Below are 23,851 nucleotides of genomic sequence, written 5' to 3' on the forward strand. Positions count from 1 at the left end.
ATATTCCTCCGCCGTGCCAGTTGGCGGCCCTGCGATCAGGTCTGAATCGGGCTCGTAATGCATAGATTGCATGTGCGGATGTTGTGTCGGCAGCCAGTACTGACGACGCGCGATGTCCAGGGCGCGCTGACCGCACTGCATAACATACAACAGACATGTGTACTAATCCCCACCACAGTCATGGGAGGAAATGAAGCAGCTATGGTCGACATGGTGAAAGGGTCGACACAAACAGAAGGGTGACCTGAGTTTTTGAGGATTGTTTATTTTTTTTAACGTTTTCATACTTTATCATCCACAATCCACATGCGTTTGGGGGGGGGGGGGGGGGGGGGTCAAGTTTGTGAATGTGTCATCCTAGGCACCGACTATCAGCCACTTCCCAGCCACGGAGGAAAACATCTCCTAGTCTAGCCGTGGGTGGGTGTGGACTGGAGAACATTTCCTTTGGCCTGCAGATGGAGGCGCCGCTATAATGTGTCTGGGGAAGTCACATGCTAATCATATTAGTGACCAGACTGTATTGAGGACAGTGCTAATTGGCACCCTGAGGGTAGCATTTGTGTTCTTTAGGTGGGGTGGGGTGGGGGGGCGTTACCTTACACCTGCAGATTGTGTTATAGGGACAGAGAACAGAACCGATACACACTCTCCTGATTGGTCCATTGGCCACCCCCCAGTACAGCAGGAGCATGTGACCGGCAGTCTGTGCATGATAGTACACCGGGACGGACCTGCCGCATTCCCTGCCCGCCGCCTGCCGGAGTCCGTCCACCACCCTCAGCTCATCATCGCGGAGACCATGGGACACAAGTAAGTTGTATCTGACTGTATCCATCGTGCCATGCTCTGCTGGTGTGGCACAGAGGCGCAATGCTCTGCTGGTGTGGCGCAGAGGCGCAATGCTCTGCTGGTGTGGCGCAGAGGCGCAATGCTCTGCTGGTGTGGCGCAGAGGCGCAATGCTCTGCTGGTGTAGCACAGAGGCGCAATGCTCTGCTGGTGTGGCATGGAGGCGCAATGCTCTGCTGGTGTGGCACAGAGGCGCCATGCTCTGCTGGTGTGGCACAGAGGCGCCATGCTCTGCTGGTGTGGCACAGAGGGCGCCATGCTCTGCTGGTGTGGCACAGAGGCGCAATGCTCTGTTGGTGTGGCACAGAGGCGCAATGCTCTGCTGGTGTGGCACAGAGGCGCCATGCTCTGCTGGTGTATTACAGTAGAGGCGCAATGCTCTGCTGGTGTATTACAGTAGAGGCGCAATGCTCTGCTGGTGTATTACAGTAGAGGCGCAATGCTCTGCTGGTGTATTACAGTAGAGGCGCAATGCTCTGCTAGTGTATTACAGTAGAGGTGTGTTGCAGATTAGTAAAGGTACAATGCTCTGCTGTATTTGTCAATGTAGAGGTGCAATGTTCTGCCAGTTTGTAATAATATAAGTGCAATGATCTGCCAGTGTGTAATAGTGGAGGTGCAATGCTCTGCTAGTGTGTTGGGAATGATCAGAGGTGCAATGCTCTGCTAGTGTGTTGGGGATGAGCAGAGGTGCAATGCTCTGCTAGTGTGTCTGGGATGAGCAGAGGTGCAATGCTCTGCTAGTGTGTCTGGGATGAGCAGAGGAGCAATGCTCTGCTAGTGTGTCTGGGATGAGCAGAGGAGCAATGCTCTGCTAGTGTGTCTGGGATGAGCAGAGGAGCAATGCTCTGCTAGTGTGTCTGGGATGAGCAGAGGAGCAATGCTCTGCTAGTGTGTCGGGGATGAGCAGAGGAGCAATGCTCTGCTAGTGTGTCTGGGATGAGCAGAGGAGCAATGCTCTGCCAGTGTGTTGGGGATGAGCAGAGGTGTAATGCTCTGCCAGTGTGCTGGGGATGAGCAGAGGTGCAATGCTCTGCCAGTGTGTCGGGGATGAGCAGCGGTGCAATGCTCTGCCAGTGTGTTGGGGACGAGGAGAGGTGCAATGCTATGCTAGTGTGTTGGGGACGAGGAGAGGTGCAATGCTCTGCTAGTGCACTGGGCAGCACGGGTGGTGTTGTGGTTAGCATTGCTACCTCACAGCACCGAGGTCATAGGGCCATTGTATGAATGGAACCTATCTGTGTGGTGTTTGTATATTCTCCCCATGCTTGAGTGGGTTTCCTCTGGGTACTCCAGACACAATGTGGCATTATTAGAACCCAATTCCATGTTTGCTACTATGATGTAATATGTTGCCGTCTTGCGTTGCCAGGGACTACAGAACCCCGCTGCTCTGCGTGTTCTGCAAGAAAGCCCAAAGAAATCTCTCCGTCCACCTGAAGCGAGTGTGCAAGAAGAAGGCCGACCGGAGCCAGATCCGTCTCTGGGTAGAAGAAGCTCGCGCCAACGTGAAGAAGCTCATTGAGAGTCTGAGCATAGTTCGTTATGATCACAAACGCTTCAGATGCTTCACTGCTGCCCAGATGGAAGTGTTGGTGCACTTCTTGGAGAAACGCGGTGTGTGCGTGAAAGGGAAACCCTCAGAAAGTACACGGTATGTACATATTACACGTTACCGCAGCTGATCAGCTCTGTGATCCCTTCGCTTTGTAAACCTGAAATGGGCAACTCCCACATTACCGATAAAACGAGGGGCGGGGGCTATGAAGATGTGATATAGTACTGATCTCATCATCACGCCCCTGTTTTACCAGTAGGTGGGGGATCAGGGTTGTTGCAGGTGCCGTGGGAGTCTTGCCTCTACCTTTCCAGGCGAGCGGGAGTGCCACCTGCTTATCAGGAGCCTCCCGCCCGTTCCTGGACCGTATGATGTATGATAAATATATAGTATTCTTGTTACAGTCGCCTTCTATAAACACAAACAATATGTCTCTAGGACCCCGCAAACCCGGACTGCGAGACAGAACACAGATAATAGTCCTTCAAGTGATTCAGATAGTGACGAGCAAGATGGGATAAAGGAGGAACCCGAATCCGAGTAAGTCACCCGTCCTCGTGGTCCTGATTATATAATATAATATATATATATATATATATATATATATAATGACAATGTACCAATTCCTCCCCCCACAGCTCTGTTGACTCCGCCCCAAACTGGACCACTCCATTACGGATAAATATGGCTGCCGGTCGATTGTATGAGAAGCACAGCAAGGACCATCCCATCCTCGTAGGCTTCAGAAGGTACCTGAAGGAGACATTGCAGGTCCAGAACTGCCAGCAGGAGGTGGGTCTGCGTATTACAGTCCGTAGTGTCCACATGTGCCTCATACCTTCATATAACACCGCCATGTTACCCGTAGTGTCCACATGTGCCTCATACCTTCATATAACACCACTATGTTACCCGTAGTGTCCACATGTGCCTCATACCTTCATATAACACCACTATGTTACCCGTAGTGTCCACATGTGCCTCATACCTTCATATAACACCGCCATGTTACCCGTAGTGTCCACATGTGCCTCATACCTTCATATAACACCGCCATGTTACCCGTAGTGTCCGCATGTGCCTCATACCTTCATATAACACCGCCATGTTACCCGTAGTGTCCACATGTGCCTCATACCTTCATATAACACCGCCATGTTACCCGTAGTGTCCTCGTGTGCCTCATACCTTCATATAACACCGCCATGTTACCCGTAGTGTCCTCATGTGCCTCATACCTTCATATAACACCGCCATGTTACCCGTAGTGTCCACACGTGCCTCATACCTTCATATAACACCGCCATGTTACCCGTAGTGTCCACATGTGCCTCATACCTTCATATAACACCGCCATGTTACCCGTAGTGTCCTCATGTGCCTCATACCTTCATATAACACCGCCATGTTACCCGTAGTGTCCTCATGTGCCTCATACCTTCATATAACACCGCCATGTTACCTGTACTGTCCACATGTGCCTCATACCTTCATATAACACCGCCATGTTACCCGTAGTGTCCGCATGTGCCTCATACCTTCATATAACACCGCCATGTTACCCGTAGTGTCCTCATGTGCCTCATACCTTCATATAACACCGCCATGTTACCCGTAGTGTCCTCATACCTTCATATAACACCGCCATGTTACCCGTAGTGTCCTCATACCTTCATATAACACCGCCATGTTACCCGTAGTGTCCGCATGTGCCTCATACCTTCATATAACACCGCCATGTTACCCGTAGTGTCCTCATGTGCCTCATACCTTCATATAACACCACCATGTTACCCGTAGTGTCCGCATGTGCCTCATACCTTCATATAACACCGCCATGTTACCCGTAGTGTCCGCATGTGCCTCATACCTTCATATAACACCGCCATGTTACCCGTAGTGTCCCCGTGTGCCTCATACCTTCATATAACACCGCCATGTTACCCGTAGTGTCCTCATGTGCCTCATACCTTCATATAACACCGCCATGTTACCTGTACTGTCCACATGTGCCTCATACCTTCATATAACACCGCCATGTTACCCGTAGTGTCCGCATGTGCCTCATACCTTCATATAACACCGCCATGTTACCCGTAGTGTCCTCATGTGCCTCATACCTTCATATAACACCGCCATGTTACCCGTAGTGTCCGCATGTGCCTCATACCTTCATATAACACCACCATGTTACCCGTAGTGTCCGCATGTGCCTCATACCTTCATATAACACCGCCATGTTACCCGTAGTGTCCTCATGTGCCTCATACCTTCATATAACACCACCATGTTACCCGTAGTGTCTGCATGTGCCTCATACCTTCATATAACACCGCCATGTTACCCGTAGTGTCCGCATGTGCCTCATACCTTCATATAACACCGCCATGTTACCCGTAGTGTCCTCATGTGCCTCATACCTTCATATAACACCGCCATGTTACCCGTAGTGTCCACATGTGCCTCATACCTTCATATAACACCACTATGTTACCCGTAGTGTCCGCATGTGCCTCATACCTTCATATAACACCGCCATGTTACCCGTAGTGTCCTCATGTGCCTCATACCTTCATATAACACCGCCATGTTACCCGTAGTGTCCGCATGTGCCTCATACCTTCATATAACACCGCCATGTTACCCGTAGTGTCCGCATGTGCCTCATACCTTCATATAACACCGCCATGTTACCCGTAGTGTCCTCATGTGCCTCATACCTTCATATAACACCGCCATGTTACCCGTAGTGTCCACATGTGCCTCATACCTTCATATAACACCGCCATGTTACCCGTAGTGTCCGCATGTGCCTCATACCTTCATATAACACCGCCATGTTACCCGTAGTGTCCTCATACCTTCATATAACACCGCCATGTTACCCGTAGTGTCCGCGTGTGCCTCATACCTTCATATAACACCGCCATGTTACCCGTAGTGTCCGCATGTGCCTCATACCTTCATATAACACCGCCATGTTACCCGTAGTGTCCGCATGTGCCTCATACCTTCATATAACACCGCCATGTTACCCGTAGTGTCCGCATGTGCCTCATACCTTCATATAACACCGCCATGTTACCCGTAGTGTCCTCATGTGCCTCATACCTTCATATAACACCGCCATGTTACCTGCAGTGTCCGCATGTGCCTCATACCTTCATATAACACCGCCATGTTACCCGTAGTGTCCTCATGTGCCTCATACCTTCATATAACACCGCCATGTTACCCGTAGTGTCCACATGTGCCTCATACCTTCATATAACACCGCCATGTTACCCGTAGTGTCCTCATGTGCCTCATACCTTCATATAACACCGCCATGTTACCCGTAGTGTCCGCATGTGCCTCATACCTTCATATAACACCACCATGTTACCCGTAGTGTCCGCATGTGCCTCATACCTTCATATAACACCGCCATGTTACCCGTAGTGTCCTCATGTGCCTCATACCTTCATATAACACCACCATGTTACCCGTAGTGTCCGCATGTGCCTCATACCTTCATATAACACCGCCATGTTACCCGTAGTGTCCGCATGTGCCTCATACCTTCATATAACACCGCCATGTTACCCGTAGTGTCCTCATACCTTCATATAACACCGCCATGTTACCCGTAGTGTCCTCGTGTGCCTCATACCTTCATATAACACCGCCATGTTACCCGTAGTGTCCACATGTGCCTCATACCTTCATATAACACCGCCATGTTACCCGTAGTGTCCACATGTGCCTCATACCTTCATATAACACCGCCATGTTACCCGTAGTGTCCGCATGTGCCTCATACCTTCATATAACACCGCCATGTTACCCGTAGTGTCCGCATGTGCCTCATACCTTCATATAACACCGCCATGTTACCCGTAGTGTCCACATGTGCCTCATACCTTCATATAACACCGCCATGTTACCCGTAGTGTCCGCATGTGCCTCATACCTTCATATAACACCGCCATGTTACCCGTAGTGTCCGCATGTGCCTCATACCTTCATATAACACCGCCATGTTACCCGTAGTGTCCACATGTGCCTCATACCTTCATATAACACCGCCATGTTACCCGTAGTGTCCACATGTGCCTCATACCTTCATATAACACCGCCATGTTACCCGTAGTGTCCACATGTGCCTCATACCTTCATATAACACCACTATGTTACCCGTAGTGTCCTCATGTGCCTCATACCTTCATATAACACCGCCATGTTACCCGTAGTGTCCACATGTGCCTCATACCTTCATATAACACCGCCATGTTACCCGTAGTGTCCTCATGTGCCTCATACCTTCATATAACACCGCCATGTTACCCGTAGTGTCCCCATGTGCCTCATACCTTCATATAACACTGCCATGTTACCCGTAGTGTCCTCATGTGCCTCATACCTTCATATACCACCGCCATGTTACCCGTAGTGTCCTCATGTGCCTCATACCTTCATATAACACCGCCATGTTACCTGTACTGTCCACATGTGCCTCATACCTTCATATAACACCGCCATGTTACCTGTACTGTCCTCATGTGCCTCATACCTTCATATACCACCGCCATGTTACCCGTAGTGTCCTCATGTGCCTCATACCTTCATATAACACCGCCATGTTACCCGTAGTGTCCTCATGTGCCTCATACCTTCATATAACACCACCATGTTACCCGTAGTGTCCACACGTGCCTCATACCTTCATATAACACCACCATGTTACCCGTAGTGTCCACACGTGCCTCATACCTTCATATAACACCGCCATGTTACCCGTAGTGTCCACACGTGCCTCATACCTTCATATAACACCGCCATGTTACCCGTAGTGTCCTCGTGTGCCTCATACCTTCATATAACACCGCCATGTTACCCGTAGTGTCCTCATGTGCCTCATACCTTCATATAACACCGCCATGTTACCCGTAGTGTCCGCATGTGCCTCATACCTTCATATAACACCGCCATGTTACCCGTAGTGTCCGCATGTGCCTCATACCTTCATATAACACCGCCATGTTACCCGTAGTGTCCGCATGTGCCTCATACCTTCATATAACACCGCCATGTTACTCGTAGTGTCCTCATGTGCCTCATACCTTCATATAACACCGCCATGTTACTCGTAGTGTCCGCATGTGCCTCATACCTTCATATAACACTGCCATGTTACCCGTAGTGTCCACATGTGCCTCATACCTTCATATAACACCGCCATGTTACCCGTAGTGTCCCCATACCTTCATATAACACCGCCATGTTACCCGTAGTGTCCGCATGTGCCTCATACCTTCATATAACACCGCCATGTTACCCGTAGTGTCCTCATGTGCCTCATACCTTCATATAACACCGCCATGTTACCCGTAGTGTCCTCATGTGCCTCATACCTTCATATAACACCGCCATGTTACCCGTAGTGTCCGCATGTGCCTCATACCTTCATATAACACTGCCATGTTACCCGTAGTGTCCTCATGTGCCTCATACCTTCATATAACACCGCCATGTTACCCGTAGTGTCCTCATGTGCCTCATACCTTCATATAACACTGTTATGTTACCCGTAGTGTCCGCATGTGCCTCATACCTTCATATAACACCGCCATGTTACCCGTAGTGTCCACATGTGCCTCATACCTTCATATAACACCGCCATGTTACCCGTAGTGTCCTCATGTGCCTCATACCTTCATATAACACCGCCATGTTACCCGTAGTGTCCACATGTGCCTCATACCTTCATATAACACCGCCATGTTACCCGTAGTGTCCTCATGTGCCTCATACCTTCATATAACACCGCCATGTTACCCGTAGTGTCCTCATGTGCCTCATACCTTCATATAACACCGCCATGTTACCCGTAGTGTCCCCATGTGCCTCATACCTTCATATAACACCGCCATGTTACCCGTAGTGTCCTCATACCTTCATATAACACCGCCATGTTACCCGTAGTGTCCTCATGTGCCTCATACCTTCATATAACACCGCCATGTTACCCGTAGTGTCCTCATACCTTCATATAACACCGCCATGTTACCCGTAGTGTCCGCATGTGCCTCATACCTTCATATAACACCGCCATGTTACCCGTAGTGTCCTCATGTGCCTCATACCTTCATATAACACCGCCATGTTACCCGTAGTGTCCGCATGTGCCTCATACCTTCATATAACACCGCCATGTTACCCGTAGTGTCCTCATGTGCCTCATACCTTCATATAACACCGCCATGTTACCCGTAGTGTCCTCATGTGCCTCATACCTTCATATAACACCGCCATGTTACCCGTAGTGTCCACATGTGCCTCATACCTTCATATAACACCGCCATGTTACCCGTAGTGTCCTCATGTGCCTCATACCTTCATATAACACCGCCATGTTACCCGTAGTGTCCGCATGTGCCTCATACCTTCATATAACACCGCCATGTTACCCGTAGTGTCCTCATGTGCCTCATACCTTCATATAACACCGCCATGTTACCCGTAGTGTCCCCATGTGCCTCATACCTTCATATAACACCGCCATGTTACCCGTAGTGTCCGCATGTGCCTCATACCTTCATATAACACCGCCATGTTACCCGTAGTGTCCTCATGTGCCTCATACCTTCATATAACACCGCCATGTTACCCGTAGTGTCCTCATGTGCCTCATACCTTCATATAACACCGCCATGTTACCCGTAGTGTCCTCATACCTTCATATAACACCGCCATGTTACCCGTAGTGTCCTCATGTGCCTCATACCTTCATATAACACCGCCATGTTACCCGTAGTGTCCTCATACCTTCATATAACACCGCCATGTTACCCGTAGTGTCCGCATGTGCCTCATACCTTCATATAACACCGCCATGTTACCCGTAGTGTCCGCATGTGCCTCATACCTTCATATAACACCGCCATGTTACCCGTAGTGTCCGCATGTGCCTCATACCTTCATATAACACCACTATGTTACCCGTAGTGTCCTCATGTGCCTCATACCTTCATATAACACCGCCATGTTACCCGTAGTGTCCTCATGTGCCTCATACCTTCATATAACACCGCCATGTTACCCGTAGTGTCCGCATGTGCCTCATACCTTCATATAACACCGCCATGTTACCCGTAGTGTCCGCGTGTGCCTCATACCTTCATATAACACCGCCATGTTACCCGTAGTGTCCTCATGTGCCTCATACCTTCATATAACACCGCCATGTTACCCGTAGTGTCCTCATGTGCCTCATACCTTCATATAACACCGCCATGTTACCCGTAGTGTCCTCATGTGCCTCATACCTTCATATAACACCGCCATGTTACCCGTAGTGTCCTCATGTGCCTCATACCTTCATATAACACCGCCATGTTACCCGTAGTGTCCGCATGTGCCTCATACCTTCATATAACACCGTCATGTTACCCGTAGTGTCCACATGTGCCTCATACCTTCATATAACACCGCCATGTTACCCGTAGTGTCCTCATGTGCCTCATACCTTCATATAACACCGCCATGTTACCCGTAGTGTCCTCATACCTTCATATAACACCGCCATGTTACCCGTAGTGTCCGCATGTGCCTCATACCTTCATATAACACCGCCATGTTACCCGTAGTGTCCTCATGTGCCTCATACCTTCATATAACACCGCCATGTTACCCGTAGTGTCCTCATACCTTCATATAACACCGCCATGTTACCCGTAGTGTCCGCATGTGCCTCATACCTTCATATAACACCGCCATGTTACCCGTAGTGTCCGCATGTGCCTCATACCTTCATATAACACCACTATGTTACCCGTAGTGTCCTCATGTGCCTCATACCTTCATATAACACCGCCATGTTACCCGTAGTGTCCTCATGTGCCTCATACCTTCATATAACACCGCCATGTTACCCGTAGTGTCCGCATGTGCCTCATACCTTCATATAACACCGCCATGTTACCCGTAGTGTCCTCATGTGCCTCATACCTTCATATAACACCGCCATGTTACCCGTAGTGTCCTCATGTGCCTCATACCTTCATATAACACCACCATGTTACCCGTAGTGTCCACATGTGCCTCATACCTTCATATAACACCGCCATGTTACCCGTAGTGTCCACATGTGCCTCATACCTTCATATAACACCGCCATGTTACCCGTAGTGTCCTCATGTGCCTCATACCTTCATATAACACCGCCATGTTACCCGTAGTGTCCTCATGTGCCTCATACCTTCATATAACACCGCCATGTTATCCGTAGTGTCCGCATGTGCCTCATACCTTCATATAACACCGCCATGTTACCCGTAGTGTCCGCGTGTGCCTCATACCTTCATATAACACCGCCATGTTACCCGTAGTGTCCTCGTGTGCCTCATACCTTCATATAACACCGCCATGTTACCCGTAGTGTCCACATGTGCCTCATACCTTCATATAACACCGCCATGTTACCCGTAGTGTCCGCGTGTGCCTCATACCTTCATATAACACCGCCATGTTACCCGTAGTGTCCTCGTGTGCCTCATACCTTCATATAACACCGTCATGTTACCCGTAGTGTCCGCGTGTGCCTCATACCTTCATATAACACCGCCATGTTACCCGTAGTGTCCTCGTGTGCCTCATACCTTCATATAACACCGCCATGTTACCCGTAGTGTCCACATGTGCCTCATACCTTCATATAACACCGCCATGTTACCCGTAGTGTCCACATGTGCCTCATACCTTCATATAACACCGCCATGTTACCCGTAGTGTCCACATGTGCCTCATACCTTCATATAACACCGCTATGTTACCCGTAGTGTCCGCATGTGCCTCATACCTTCATATAACACCGCCATGTTACCCGTAGTGTCCTCATGTGCCTCATACCTTCATATAACACCGCCATGTTACCCGTAGTGTCCACATGTGCCTCATACCTTCATATAACACCGCCATGTTACCCGCAGTGTCCACATGTGCCTCATACCTTCATATAACACCGCCATGTTACCCGTAGTGTCCTCATGTGCCTCATACCTTCATATAACACCGCCATGTTACCTGTAGTGTCCACATGTGCCTCATACCTTCATATAACACCGCCATGTTACCCGTAGTGTCCTCATGTGCCTCATACCTTCATATAACACCGCCATGTTACCCGTAGTGTCCGCATGTGCCTCATACCTTCATATAACACCGCCATGTTACCCGTAGTGTCCGCATGTGCCTCATACCTTCATATAACACCGCCATGTTACCCGTAGTGTCCTCATGTGCCTCATACCTTCATATAACACCGCCATGTTACCCGTAGTGTCCTCATGTGCCTCATACCTTCATATAACACCGCCATGTTACCCGTAGTGTCCTCATACCTTCATATAACACCGCCATGTTACCCGTAGTGTCCTCATGTGCCTCATACCTTCATATAACACCACTATGTTACCCGTAGTGTCCGCGTGTGCCTCATACCTTCATATAACACCGCCATGTTACCCGTAGTGTCCTCATACCTTCATATAACACCGCCATGTTATCCGTAGTGTCCGCATGTGCCTCATACCTTCATATAACACCGCCATGTTACCCGTAGTGTCCGCATGTGCCTCATACCTTCATATAACACCGCCATGTTACCCGTAGTGTCCGCATGTGCCTCATACCTTCATATAACACCGCCATGTTACCCGTAGTGTCCACATGTGCCTCATACCTTCATATAACACCGCTATGTTACCCGTAGTGTCCTCGTGTGCCTCATACCTTCATATAACACCACTATGTTACCTGTAGTGTCCTCATACCTTCATATAACACCGCCATGTTACCCGTAGTGTCCGCATGTGCCTCATACCTTCATATAACACCGCCATGTTACCCGTAGTGCCCTCATGTGCCTCATACCTTCATATAACACCGTCATGTTACCCGTAGTGTTCACATGTGCCTCATACCTTCATATAACACCGTCATGTTACCCGTAGTGTCCTCATGTGCCTCATACCTTCATATAACACCGTCATGTTACCCGTAGTGTCCGCATGTGCCTCATACCTTCATATAACACCACTATGTTACCCGTAGTGTCCGCATGTGCCTCATACCTTCATATAACACCGTCATGTTACCCGTAGTGTCCGCATGTGCCTCATACCTTCATATAACACCGCCATGTTACCCGTAGTGTCCACATGTGCCTCATACCTTCATATAACACCGCCATGTTACCCGTAGTGTCCGCATGTGCCTCATACCTTCATATAACACCGTCATGTTACCCGTAGTGTCCGCATGTGCCTCATACCTTCATATAACACCGCCATGTTACCCGTAGTGTCCTCATGTGCCTCATACCTTCATATAACACCGCCATGTTACCCGTAGTGTCCACATGTGCCTCATACCTTCATATAACACCGCCATGTTACCCGTAGTGTCCCCATGTGCCTCATACCTTCATATAACACCACTATGTTACCCGTAGTGTCCACATGTGCCTCATACCTTCATATAACACCGCCATGTTACCCGTAGTGTCCACATGTGCCTCATACCTTCATATAACACCGCCATGTTACCCGTAGTGTCCACATGTGCCTCATACCTTCATATAACACCACTATGTTACCCGTAGTGTCCACATGTGCCTCATACCTTCATATAACACCACTGTTACCCGCAGTGTCCACATGTGCCTCATACCTTCATATAACACCGCCATGTTACCCGTAGTGTCCACATGTGCCTCATACCTTCATATAACACCGCCATGTTACCCGTAGTGTCCTCATGTGCCTCATACCTTCATATAACACCGCCATGTTACCCGTAGTGTCCTCGTGTGCCTCATACCTTCATATAACACCGCCATGTTACCCGTAGTGTCCTCGTGTGCCTCATACCTTCATATAACACCACTATGTTACCCGTAGTGTCCACATGTGCCTCATACCTTCATATAACACCGCCATGTGACTTGTAGTTTCTCCTTCGGGAGACATCAGGGGCCACAGCGTTACAGTGGGTAGTAAGGAGATAGGAGAGCACCAGCACCCTAGAGGTTAAACTTGAACTGCCTCCCAGGCAGCCGGGCTCCTCCCCTCCTCTACCCCGCCTCCAGGCCAGGAAGCTCAGTTTTTTCGGGTGCTGGCAGGAGCCAGATGCACCTAATAGAGGGGCTGCTATTTAGCAGCCTAACTTGATTTTTATATTTTATTTTTCATGTTTATTTTTACACTGACTTCTGTCAGTGACAGAGCAGCAGCACTGGGGGTCTGCACAGACACCTGCGCTGCTGCTCCATCACCCGGGTCCGGAGCTGCATCGCCACTCGAGGGTGGGGACCTGCAGCAGCTCCCGGGCACTGGGGAGCCACAGCCGCCACCGGACGCCGGGGACCTGACAAAAGGTAACGCGCTCCCCGTTGGGAGCGCGCGCGCTTGCGCTTGCTGGGCATTGCGGCTGCAGCAGTTCGGCGGGGGGGGGGACCGCCGACTGCGCTGACAAGCGGACGGCTGGTCCGCCACCCGCTCCCGCTGGACCACCAGGGAAACGGTTTGTGGGCAGCGGCGCCAGGTATGCGGGGCCGCCCGGTAGCGCCGGACCCCTGCCATTTTTACCGGCGCCGCATGTGGACACCTCCCTGGGGGCCATTTGTCAGCAGGGGGAGAAGGCTCCCCCCACATCAGCCTCTCCACCCGGGGACAGTAGGCAGGGAACTGTGTTTAACACACAGAGAGTTCCCGCCACTGAGATCCCTTCCTGCCTGCCTGCAACATGTGAGGAGGGACACGGAGGAGCTCACAGCCACCCGGAGTTCGGCAAGTCCCCCCTGTACCCCTCCTTCGGGACACGGTACAGTACTGTGCTCTGAAAGGAGCCTTGTGCCATTAATTGCATTGCCCTTGTATGCTGCATTGTTTGATAACAGTTTAGCTGCCTGTCAGTTTAATCTGTGTTACACTGTACTATATGGCCATGTATTGCTGGTTAGGTCATGCTGACTTAACATGTGTGGAGGGACACAGAGAGCTTATCAAGCCAGTCTGGGGTTCCACTCCTTCACTGCCTGGGCTCCCCTGTAATAATCTCCTCCAGGAGTCAGGTTACAGAGCAGACAGAGTTCAATCTCTGGGCACAGCAGAGCCAAGTGCAACATTGTATCCTGTGAAATAACACCATCACTGCCTGTTGGAAGCATAAAGGACAGAGCGGATGGTGTAATGGTTAGCATTGCTGCATCACAGTGCAGAGGTCATGGGTTCGATTCCCAACATGACCCAAACTCTGCAGTTATCTGCCTGTCAGATACAAGCTGGCTGTCAGATGCAGACTGCGTTGTCTGTACCATATAGACTGCCAGTGTATCCACTGCACCTGTATATATAACTGCACTGTATGTCTATATCACTGCTTTGTATGTCTATTACAGGTTGAGTATCCTGTATCCAAAATGCTCGGGACCAGGAGAATTTTGGATAACGGATTATTCCGTATTTCGGAATATTTTAATATTTCAATTATGTATTTTGAAGTATCTTGCATGTATGCTGTATAAACACATAAAATACACACAAATATATTTTATTACCACATAAAATACACACAAATATATTTTATTTGTTCAAAAAACAAGGTTTCAAAACATGAAACAAATTTGTGTACCATCTCAGATATTGAATTTGAATGCCAAGCAATCATTTTCTTGCACATATATAGTGCCAGTTACATATCATGTCACCAGTAGTGCTGTTACAAATGTCCCCAGTGAGTTTTTAGCAAAAAAAAAATTTTTTTGTCACTTTCTGGAATGTATGGTTTTCGGAATAATTCGGATAACGGATACTCGGATACAGGATACTCAACCTGTACAAGCTGGCTCAGATGCATACGGCATTGTCTGTACCGTATAGACTGCCGGTCTATATCACTGCAGCTGTCTATTGTATGTATATCACTGCACTGTCTATATCACTGCATTGTATGTATATCACAGGCTGGCTGTGCACTGTGTAACACTATCACTGCCTGTCAGAAAGGTTGCCTGAGGCGCAGCGAGCTCGCCCCACACAGGCAGAGAAACGCAATGATTGCTATATGTGCCTAGTAGCTTACTGCGTACTGTAGGGGCAGCACGGATGGTGTGATGGTTGGCATTGCTTCTTCACAGCGCTATGGTCATTTCCCAAATATGACTAGCTGTGCGGAGTTTGTGTGTTCCCCCCCGTGTTTGAGTGGGTTTACTCCGGGTACTCCGGTTTCCTCCCACAATCCAAAATATGAAACTGTTAGCCGTACATATGGGCTAAATGACTACGCCACCACATGGGGTACATAGTACCAGCTTACTGTGTATAGCTTGAACACTATCTCTGTTGGTCAGAGAATACTGTGTAGCGGTACCATATAGGCTACCCGCCTATTCTATGGCATTGTATGCCTTCTATACTTGTAGTACATTGTCTGACCTGTGCCTTTAGCTGTGCTATAATACTGCAACATCTTCCAGGGGTCCCAGTGACTGGGGCTCTGGCGCTGATGTCTTGTACATCCTGTAATGCTGGCCTATGCCCGCATTAGACTAGTACAGGACGGCTTATGCACAGGCTGCTACAATGCGTGGGCGATGCCCACAGGTACAGCCTCCTCTCAGGAGACTGCTTGGGGTTGCCGGTGCAGCTAGTAGACAAGTTCTTATCTGCACCGCCCCTGCAGCCTTGGATTGGCATCATCCCTTGGGTGAGTGCTTATCTGCCTCCGGACAAGGTCCCCAGAAAAGCCGTCCCCAACCTTGGCGGGTGTAGCTCTCCGCACAGTGGAAGCGCTCCGTACCCGCAGCTAGACGCGGATACCCCCGTCATCCACACTCCTCCGTCAGCAACAAAGGAGGACACCTGGGATTCGTATTCTCTAGAGGGGACCGCCGACGACGGTATGGAAGATGGGGGGCCTGTGATAAGGTGAATCCCCCACTTCGTCTTGGTCTCGGCTCTCAACTAGTTCCTTACCTTAAACGACCCCGCTAAGCCGCCTACACCTTTGGGAGTCTCCCTAGGTGTATTCTGGGTTTATTCCGTAAATCAGTGAACTAGACTAAGGTCATTGGTTTAGAGATTTCTAACTGGAAGTTTAGCTTGCCATCGGCAGTTTCCCTTCCTTTTACCCCGTTCCACAGGAGGACATAGTCCCCTGGGAGACTGTCCCTAAAGTGGACGCACTCCTTCCCCAGGCATCTGGTTGGGTGGCTAAGGCCTTAGTTGCGTGAGCAACTTCTCTCACAGCGGACGCTGCATAAGGGGTGCCAGAGAAAACCCTGCTGCCTCTATTGAGCATTTACCTGGGGGTGGCGGCTCTGGAAATTACACCACTCACCTCCAGAGGGTCACCTTCAGCCATAGCTGCACACACAGACCGGTGTCTGCGCTTTTGGAAGGCCCAAACTCAAAGTCCCTTTAAGGGTTCCTTCTTATTTGGGCCAGAGCCAGATATGAGGGCCGGTTTAGATTCTATTCGGCAGAGGATATACCTTCTGGGGGATTGCCATCTGGCTCTACAGTCCAGGATCAGACATCTCTTCTCCCCCTGGTGGGTGTCTGTGCATGCCTGCAGGGGGGCCCTGGGGTTGGTGGTATCGGCCTTCGCATTGGCCGAATAGGCCCAGTTCCATTCCCGCCCTGTACAGGGGAAGATACTCTCCAGGGGGTTGGCACCCTATCACAATATCTGGGCCCAGAAGTTCGCCTGGTCTCCAGCAGGCCCCCCCCCCTTTTTCCTGGTGGCGCCGGTACGGGACCTCACTACTGGATCCACTAGTAGACACTCATAGCCACGCATGCTAGCCCTCCGTGTTTGGAGGGTGGTCACTTCCCAGAGGTCGTTCCATGGTATCTGGACCACTCTGGTGGCCCAGCTCTTCATCATCGTCCTCAAACTGAAGACAATCTTCCGGGCAGTCTGCCTGGCGGAACCCTAACTTAGGGGTTGCCCGGTGCAGGTCCAGTCGGACATTGCTACAAGGGTGGCTTAGGTTAACCACCAGGGTGGCACTCGTTGTCAGCCCACTATGGCGGAAGCATCCTGCATCTTTCAGAGATGATCCCTGCTCTTTCAGCAATCCTTATCTCGGTAGTCCTGAATTGGGTGGCAGTCTTCCTTGGCCGTCAAACCCTGGATGCCGACGATTTGACCCTCCATCGGGAGGTGTTTCAGATGATGGAACAATGGTGGGGCCCAACCGAGGTGGCCTTGATGGCCTCTCGCCATACCCTCAAACCACCACTGTGCGGGTTTAGAGGGGGGCTTGCCTGGTAGATGCCCTGGCGCTCCGTGGCCGTACACACTGATGGCGCCTTTCCGCCGCTTTTCCTCCTTTTGCGAATGTATCGCAAACTGAAGCCGGAGGGCGGCACGATGAGTCTGGTTGCTCCACCTTGGCTCAGACGAATCGGGTGTTCGGATCTGCAGTCCTTGTCAGTAGTCCCTCCTATTCGCTTACCCCTGGGCACAGGCCGATTTCGGGACTTACTGCCTGGCTAGGGTTCTGCCCTTCTTGCAGAAGGGTCTGGAGGCTGGGTTGCATTTCTCATCTTTAAAGGTTCAGATTTCCGCCTTGTACAGAGTGGCCCTGTCGACGGATGTCTGCACATTCCTGCAGGGTGTCTTCCATATCCAGCCTCCCTTTGTTACCCCGGTCGCCCCAGGGGATCTCTCTAATCCTGTCGGCTTCAGGGCCCACCTGTTGTGCCATTGCGGTCGGTGGACCCGTGTTGACTCGCCTGGAAGATCATTTTCTTGTGGCGATAGATTTGGCCAGGGAAGTCTCTGACACGTCAGCTCTGCCCCGTAAGTCCTTTATTCTTGGTCTTTCGTTCTAACCTGGCGGTTCTTCCTACCGTTACTTCTCACCTACATTAGGTGGTGTCCAGCTTTCAGGTCAACCAACACATTATGGTTCCGGCATTTGGACAGTCTGTTGTTACTACGGCTTGGTCCTCCTTGGACGTTGTCCGGCCGGGGCGCATCTATGTGCACTGTTCTAGGCTGTTGCTCTCTCTCTCTTTGTACTATATGGTGTTCGGATGAGAGGGTGGCCCGCCTCTACGCAAACTACTGCCCACTGGAGTCGCTCTGGCAGGCATATTTGGACACCTCCCTCCCGGTTCCGGCGGGGATTCGGGCACATTCCGTTAGGTCTGTGAAGGTGTCCTGGGCTGTAAGAGGCGGTGCTAAAGTTGAGCAAATTTGCAGGGCGGCGACTTGGTCGTCCGCCATTACTGTCTTGCGTTTTTACGCTTTTGACACGTTTGCCTCCCAGGACTCGGCCTTCGGCCAGAGTGTGTTGGCTGCGGCACAGGCGCGTCCCCACCCATAGGTGGCTGCTTTAGGACGTCCCACTGTAACGCTGTGGCCCCTGATGTCTCCCGAAGGACAAAATGAGATTTATGTCTTACCTGGTAAATCTTTCTTCGAGGACATCAGGGGCCACAGGGATCCCTCCCTGCCGCGCCTGCTTTACTTCCGTTATGGTTAAGTTATGATTATGTTATATTATCCCTCGTTTGAGGGTACTAACATGTTCAGAATGTGTTTCTGTGCGGTGCTTCTCTTCCTTCTATCTTGTCTCCTGCCTTGGCTTGTTAAAAAAACTGAGCTTCCTGGCCTGGAGGCGGGGTAGAGGAGGGGAGGAGCCCGGCTGCCTGGGAGGCAGTTCAAGTTTAACCTCTAGGGTGCTGGTGCTCTCCCATCTCCTTACTACCCACTGTAACGCTGTGGCCCCTGATGTCCTCGAAGAAAGAGATTTACCAGGTAAGACATTAATTTCATTATCCCCATGTGCCCCACACCTCATACCTTCATGTAACACCGCTATGTTACTCTTAGTGGCCCTTATTCAGATCTGATCGCAGTACAAATTTGTTCTCATTATTGGCAAAACCATGTGCACTGCAGGTGGGACAGATGTTACATGTGCATAGAGATGTGTGGGGTGTGTTGAAACTGAAATCTATATTGCAGTGTAAGAATAAAGCAGCCAGTATTTACCCTGCACAGAAACAAAATAACTCTCTGCACATGTTACATCTGCCCCACCTGCAGTGCACATGGTGTTTCCCATTTTGAGAACAAATTTGTACTGCGATCAGATCTGAATAAGGGCCTATGGTCCATGCCTGTGTAGGGCATTGCTATATGTTGCTATGATTTCTGTACGCTCCCTTGCCCTCATGGTAGCCACATAACGAGTTGTTGTTATTATTATGTATATTAGCCTACATTACGAGGATGATATTTATACTTGTGTCTTATTAACCTTAGGTTGATAATGTGGCCAGATACCTTTACTGCATGGACGAGACAGACGTCTCCTTGGACTTTGTACAGGACACGGAAAAGACCATTGAGTACTTTAAGAAACTTAAGGCAATGGGTCTGGCTCACCAGACAGCGGCGAACTACAAGAAGAGTCTGGGTCGGTTCCTCCAGTACCACCTGACAGCCACCGACCTGCAGCGGACCAATGGCGCTCTGTACTCTGCCATGGAATCCTTCTCGTACAAGATCAATGTCCTCTTCCAACGGGCCTTCCCGAAAGACGACTCGCGCAAGATCGTTCCCAAAAAGTAAGATATGGCTGTCGGGAAGGGAGGGTTAGTTAGGTAGGGAAAGAAGGTAAGTACACTTACCCAGCCCCTCCTAGGATTCCTGTGCAGCCTTCTGACCACCGTCATCCCGTTCGCCGGTCATGCACTCTGGCTGCCTTGATTCCAAAAAGTTTGGGAACCGCTGTCCTACTCAATTGTGTCATTGCCGTGTTACTGCTGCATGTTTCATCAGTCTTACATTTATGACTTCTAGGACTGGGAAGAAAAAAACCCCACAAGGGTGTCGCCAACTTTTGGTGGTGGCCAAACCCACATTTCTTGGATGCATTCAGAAGGCTCAAAAAGACCAGCCGCTTACGGAAAACGAAAAGCTGACCATCCTCTATTATCTGGAAGCTCTGCTTATACTGAGACATCTCCAGCGACCGGGTGTTGTGAAAAATATAACCGTAAGTAAAATTGAGTACTTCCCAGAAGCCAGGGCACGGGTCAACTCTCCCACGGGGTTCCAGGGATAATGCCAAGTGGGCCCCTCTTCCTAGGGGGCCTACCTCCTCCAGAATCAGGTTCCAGACCATGCACATCGCCAATAGATAGTCAGTGGGCAGGGAGTACCTCAGTTTTCTAACATGGAGGTGTGCCACCACCTTTTTTGGGGTAGGTACAAGGCCATAATGTGTTGGATCTTCTGCAGCTGGCTTGCACAACTCCAAGGGTCATGGAGATGGTGACTCGGGTGATCCGAAGTTGGATCCTAAGATGGATCTCTATAATAAGCAGAAGGCATCTACTTATACCAGACACCTCCTGCTGCATTACCATAATAGGCCTATTGCTACCGATCCCATGTAAGCAGAGATAGCATCTCCAACCTTTAAATCAGGCCTCCTGTTTCCTCCTCAATCCAGGTTAACTCTAAATTTGGACCTTTTTTTTATAATCTGCAGGTGACAGAGTGGCTTCAAAGAAGACCCCAAGAATGCAAAGTGGGGGCTAAAGTGGTAAAGACGGTTACGGTTGATGTGAAGAACCACAATGGCTCCACAAAGAAAGATGCCACCTTCGTACTGGAAGAGGAGGAGGAACTGGTGGGTATCAAATGTTTCTATTTTTTGACTATTAAGCAACGTGTCTTCAAAGGTAACCTTTATCTCGCTTACCTTTCAGTGGTTTAATCTCTATTACCAGAAAATCAGGCACACCTTCTTCAAAAGCAAAGGCCAGGACAGTATATATTTTTTCGTCTCCACGACGGGTGAGAGAATAAATAATGCTTCAAATGACCTGGCAAGGTTCCACCAAAAGTGAGTAAAGATGACTTCTATGTAACCTAGAACTGTATTGATTACATTTCTTGGTAAAGATAAAACCCTGGTATGAACATAGCTGCCAAGGATATAGAACAACAGGGTTGTGGCCAGAAATGATTTTTTGCCAGGTCTTACGTTTGGTTTCTAAGAAACCGCAGTCATGAGCTACAAGACAGAAGAACAAGGGCTCCTGATGGTGGATAGCTGCCCAGGCAATTAAGGGTGTTACTGTTAGTGGTCCTGGGTCTTCATAGTCTCTGAATAATGAACACCTCTGTCTGCAGAGATCTTCTGTAGAGATGGGCAAAATGGGTCACTAAGACGAGTCGGGATCCAGTGGATCACTCCGTGAAAAGATCCATCTTTTAGACGGGTCCTCGGCTCACTTTGAAAACAAGGGCTAATTTGATAATAAAGAAGCATAATTTGTTGTACAATCATTTATTGCCATTTTTTTTAAACTTTTTTTTTTTTTTTTTTTTTAAACGGTGAGCTGAACAAATAAGAACATACATGACTGAGTAAAACACTGATCGATGGCTGGGTGCAGAATCGCCATCGATGGCGTCTGCACCGATGGCCATCCCTAGCAGCAGCAGCCTTGTTATTCTTTCTTTTACTTGCAGTATCAGCACTGCACTCAGTCTCCAGAGGTAGTACATCTCAGCTGCCATAGGTGGCAGTGCTGAGCTCAGGCAAATGCATTGTAATGAAAAACGAAACTGAAAGTAAAAGAACGACAGTTTACTTTGGGGGGGATCGGTGACTCACTCACTCTTTTATGGGATCCGACCAAAAGATCCGCTTCGTTCGCGAACCGCCCATCTCTAATCTGTGATGTAACTACTGATGGTCAGTCATATATTGCTTGGCTGTGGAAAAATAAATCTTGCGTTTGCAACTTTTACCTCGTGGACGTGATCCCTGTCACACAACATTCCTTATCTCAATATATCTTTTTCCTTATTCTAGATTTAATCTGACACCTGTGACAAGTCAGGAAATCCACCAAGTCGCCGAAACATCAAGTAATATGGATTCGCCACACAAAGTGGTCGTCGCATCAAGAACGATAAAACCGGGTTCTGAGGAAGAGCCTCAGCCATCAACATCAAGGTAAATATATATTTAGTTGAAAATGGATTAAAAAAAAAAATATTGTCCCCCAAAAAATAACACGGCCTTTGTTGCTTTTCCAGAAATGTTGAATCAAGAAGAAGTAGAAAAAGAACAAGAGATGAGGAGGACGATGACAAGGAGGATGTTGGTGAATTAGAACAAATTCCTCAACAATCGAAACAAGAATCTTATTCTAAGTTCTTATTAAAATATCCCCTCCACCTGGACCAAGAAGCCCCATCTCTTCAAAAGTGCAAGCAACTTTCCAATGGGCGTTGCTGTTACGACAAGTGGCGGAAAGAACAGAACAAGTTGCGCGTGGATGCGATCATTGGTAAGAAATTGTACATTTTAGGGAATGCTTTTATTTAAACTTGTGGCCAATCCGGTCCTTGAGCTCTACCAACAGTTCATGTTTTTTCAGACAAGTGGTCTGTAGACCTCGAGGACCATTTTGGCCAGCACTGCTGTAGAATATGGACCGCACTTTGTACGGTGTAGATGTTGTAGCCATTCTACAATTTATTTATTTTTTTCTTCTACAGGAAATTTTCGGACAAGGGCTCCAGAGAAAAAGCAGGTGGACCAATACATTAAACGTCAGGGATGGACACTTAACATCCCGCGAATGTGTGACATATTAGATAACTGGAAGCCACAGCCACCAAGGAACAAAGTAGATCATCTGGAAATCGAAGCAGAGGTGACCTTACAGAAATGGAAGGGCCTGGCAATTGTTAAGGATGAAGAAAAAGGAGATAAAGTGCGGACCACCCGGCCATTTAAAAAGGGGGAGATACTCTGTGATTATCACGGATCGCTGATCCCACATGACGAAGGGATAGAGAGAATGGGAACCATCTCAGAGGGATCCATGCAAAATCTATTTTTCTTCAAAGATGCCAAAGGCCAGCGTTGGTGTATAGACGCAACAGTTGCACCGTGCAATTGCCACCAAGAACTTGAAAGCACATTTGGCCGCAAAATCAACTATTCGAGGAAAAATTGTAACATTAAGACCTCATGCCTTCTGCTTTCTGACCAGACCACTCCTACATTATTTCTGGTGGCCGCTAAAGACATCGAGACTGATGAAGAACTTCTATTTAAGCTCGGCGCTAATAGGTCAACTCTTTGAGGTGGAGGAGAAGACTTGTCATAACTAGATGAATCATTTCTGTAGAGTTTGCTGGTTTGAAGTTTTTGTTTCTTGTTCAATATATATTTCTTAAACCGTATTTTATATAAATATAATTTGTTTCAATTTACATCAGTGTCTGGTTTTTATTTATTGTTAGAACACAATGGTTTGGTATAGAAGATCTACGGTGCTGAGGTGGTCACCAATTGGCACCTTAGGCAAAACACTTCAAACTTCTAACACCCCCCTCTGTCTTGGACTTCC

General features: G+C 49.0%; 2 protein-coding genes across 2 annotated transcripts in view; one reads left to right on the top strand and one right to left on the bottom strand.

The window, feature by feature from the left end:
* Window positions 1–23,851, bottom strand: part of LOC146009863 (uncharacterized) — a 245,378-nt gene that overhangs the window by 110,979 nt on the left and 110,548 nt on the right. The gene's annotated exons all lie outside the window — the stretch shown is intronic.
* LOC146009868 (uncharacterized) lies at window positions 640–23,714 on the top strand. The gene is made up of 11 exons (XM_083150432.1): window positions 640–813; window positions 2,223–2,504; window positions 2,847–2,948; window positions 3,047–3,200; window positions 19,731–20,035; window positions 20,271–20,466; window positions 20,965–21,105; window positions 21,185–21,321; window positions 22,300–22,443; window positions 22,527–22,780; window positions 22,992–23,714. The coding sequence occupies exons 1-11, from the start codon at window positions 713–715 to the stop codon at window positions 23,582–23,584; spliced, it is 2,409 nt and encodes an 802-aa protein (XP_083006558.1). The 5' UTR covers window positions 640–712; the 3' UTR covers window positions 23,585–23,714.

The sequence above is a fragment of the Crinia signifera genome, chromosome 6 (genome assembly GCF_055691185.1).
Source record: "Crinia signifera chromosome 6, ASM5569118v1, whole genome shotgun sequence".
Classification (NCBI taxonomy): domain Eukaryota; kingdom Metazoa; phylum Chordata; class Amphibia; order Anura; family Myobatrachidae; genus Crinia; species Crinia signifera.

Bases quoted from the DNA above. Each gene is read 5' to 3' on its own strand.
- LOC146009868 (XM_083150432.1), top strand. From the start codon at position 713: ATGATAGTACACCGGGACGGACCTGCCGCATTCCCTGCCCGCCGCCTG. The intron at 20,467-20,964 runs GTAAGTAAAATT...TATAATCTGCAG, and splicing joins GTGTTGTGAAAAATATAACC to GTGACAGAGTGGCTTCAAAG. The intron at 21,322-22,299 runs GTGAGTAAAGAT...TCCTTATTCTAG, and splicing joins CTGGCAAGGTTCCACCAAAA to ATTTAATCTGACACCTGTGA.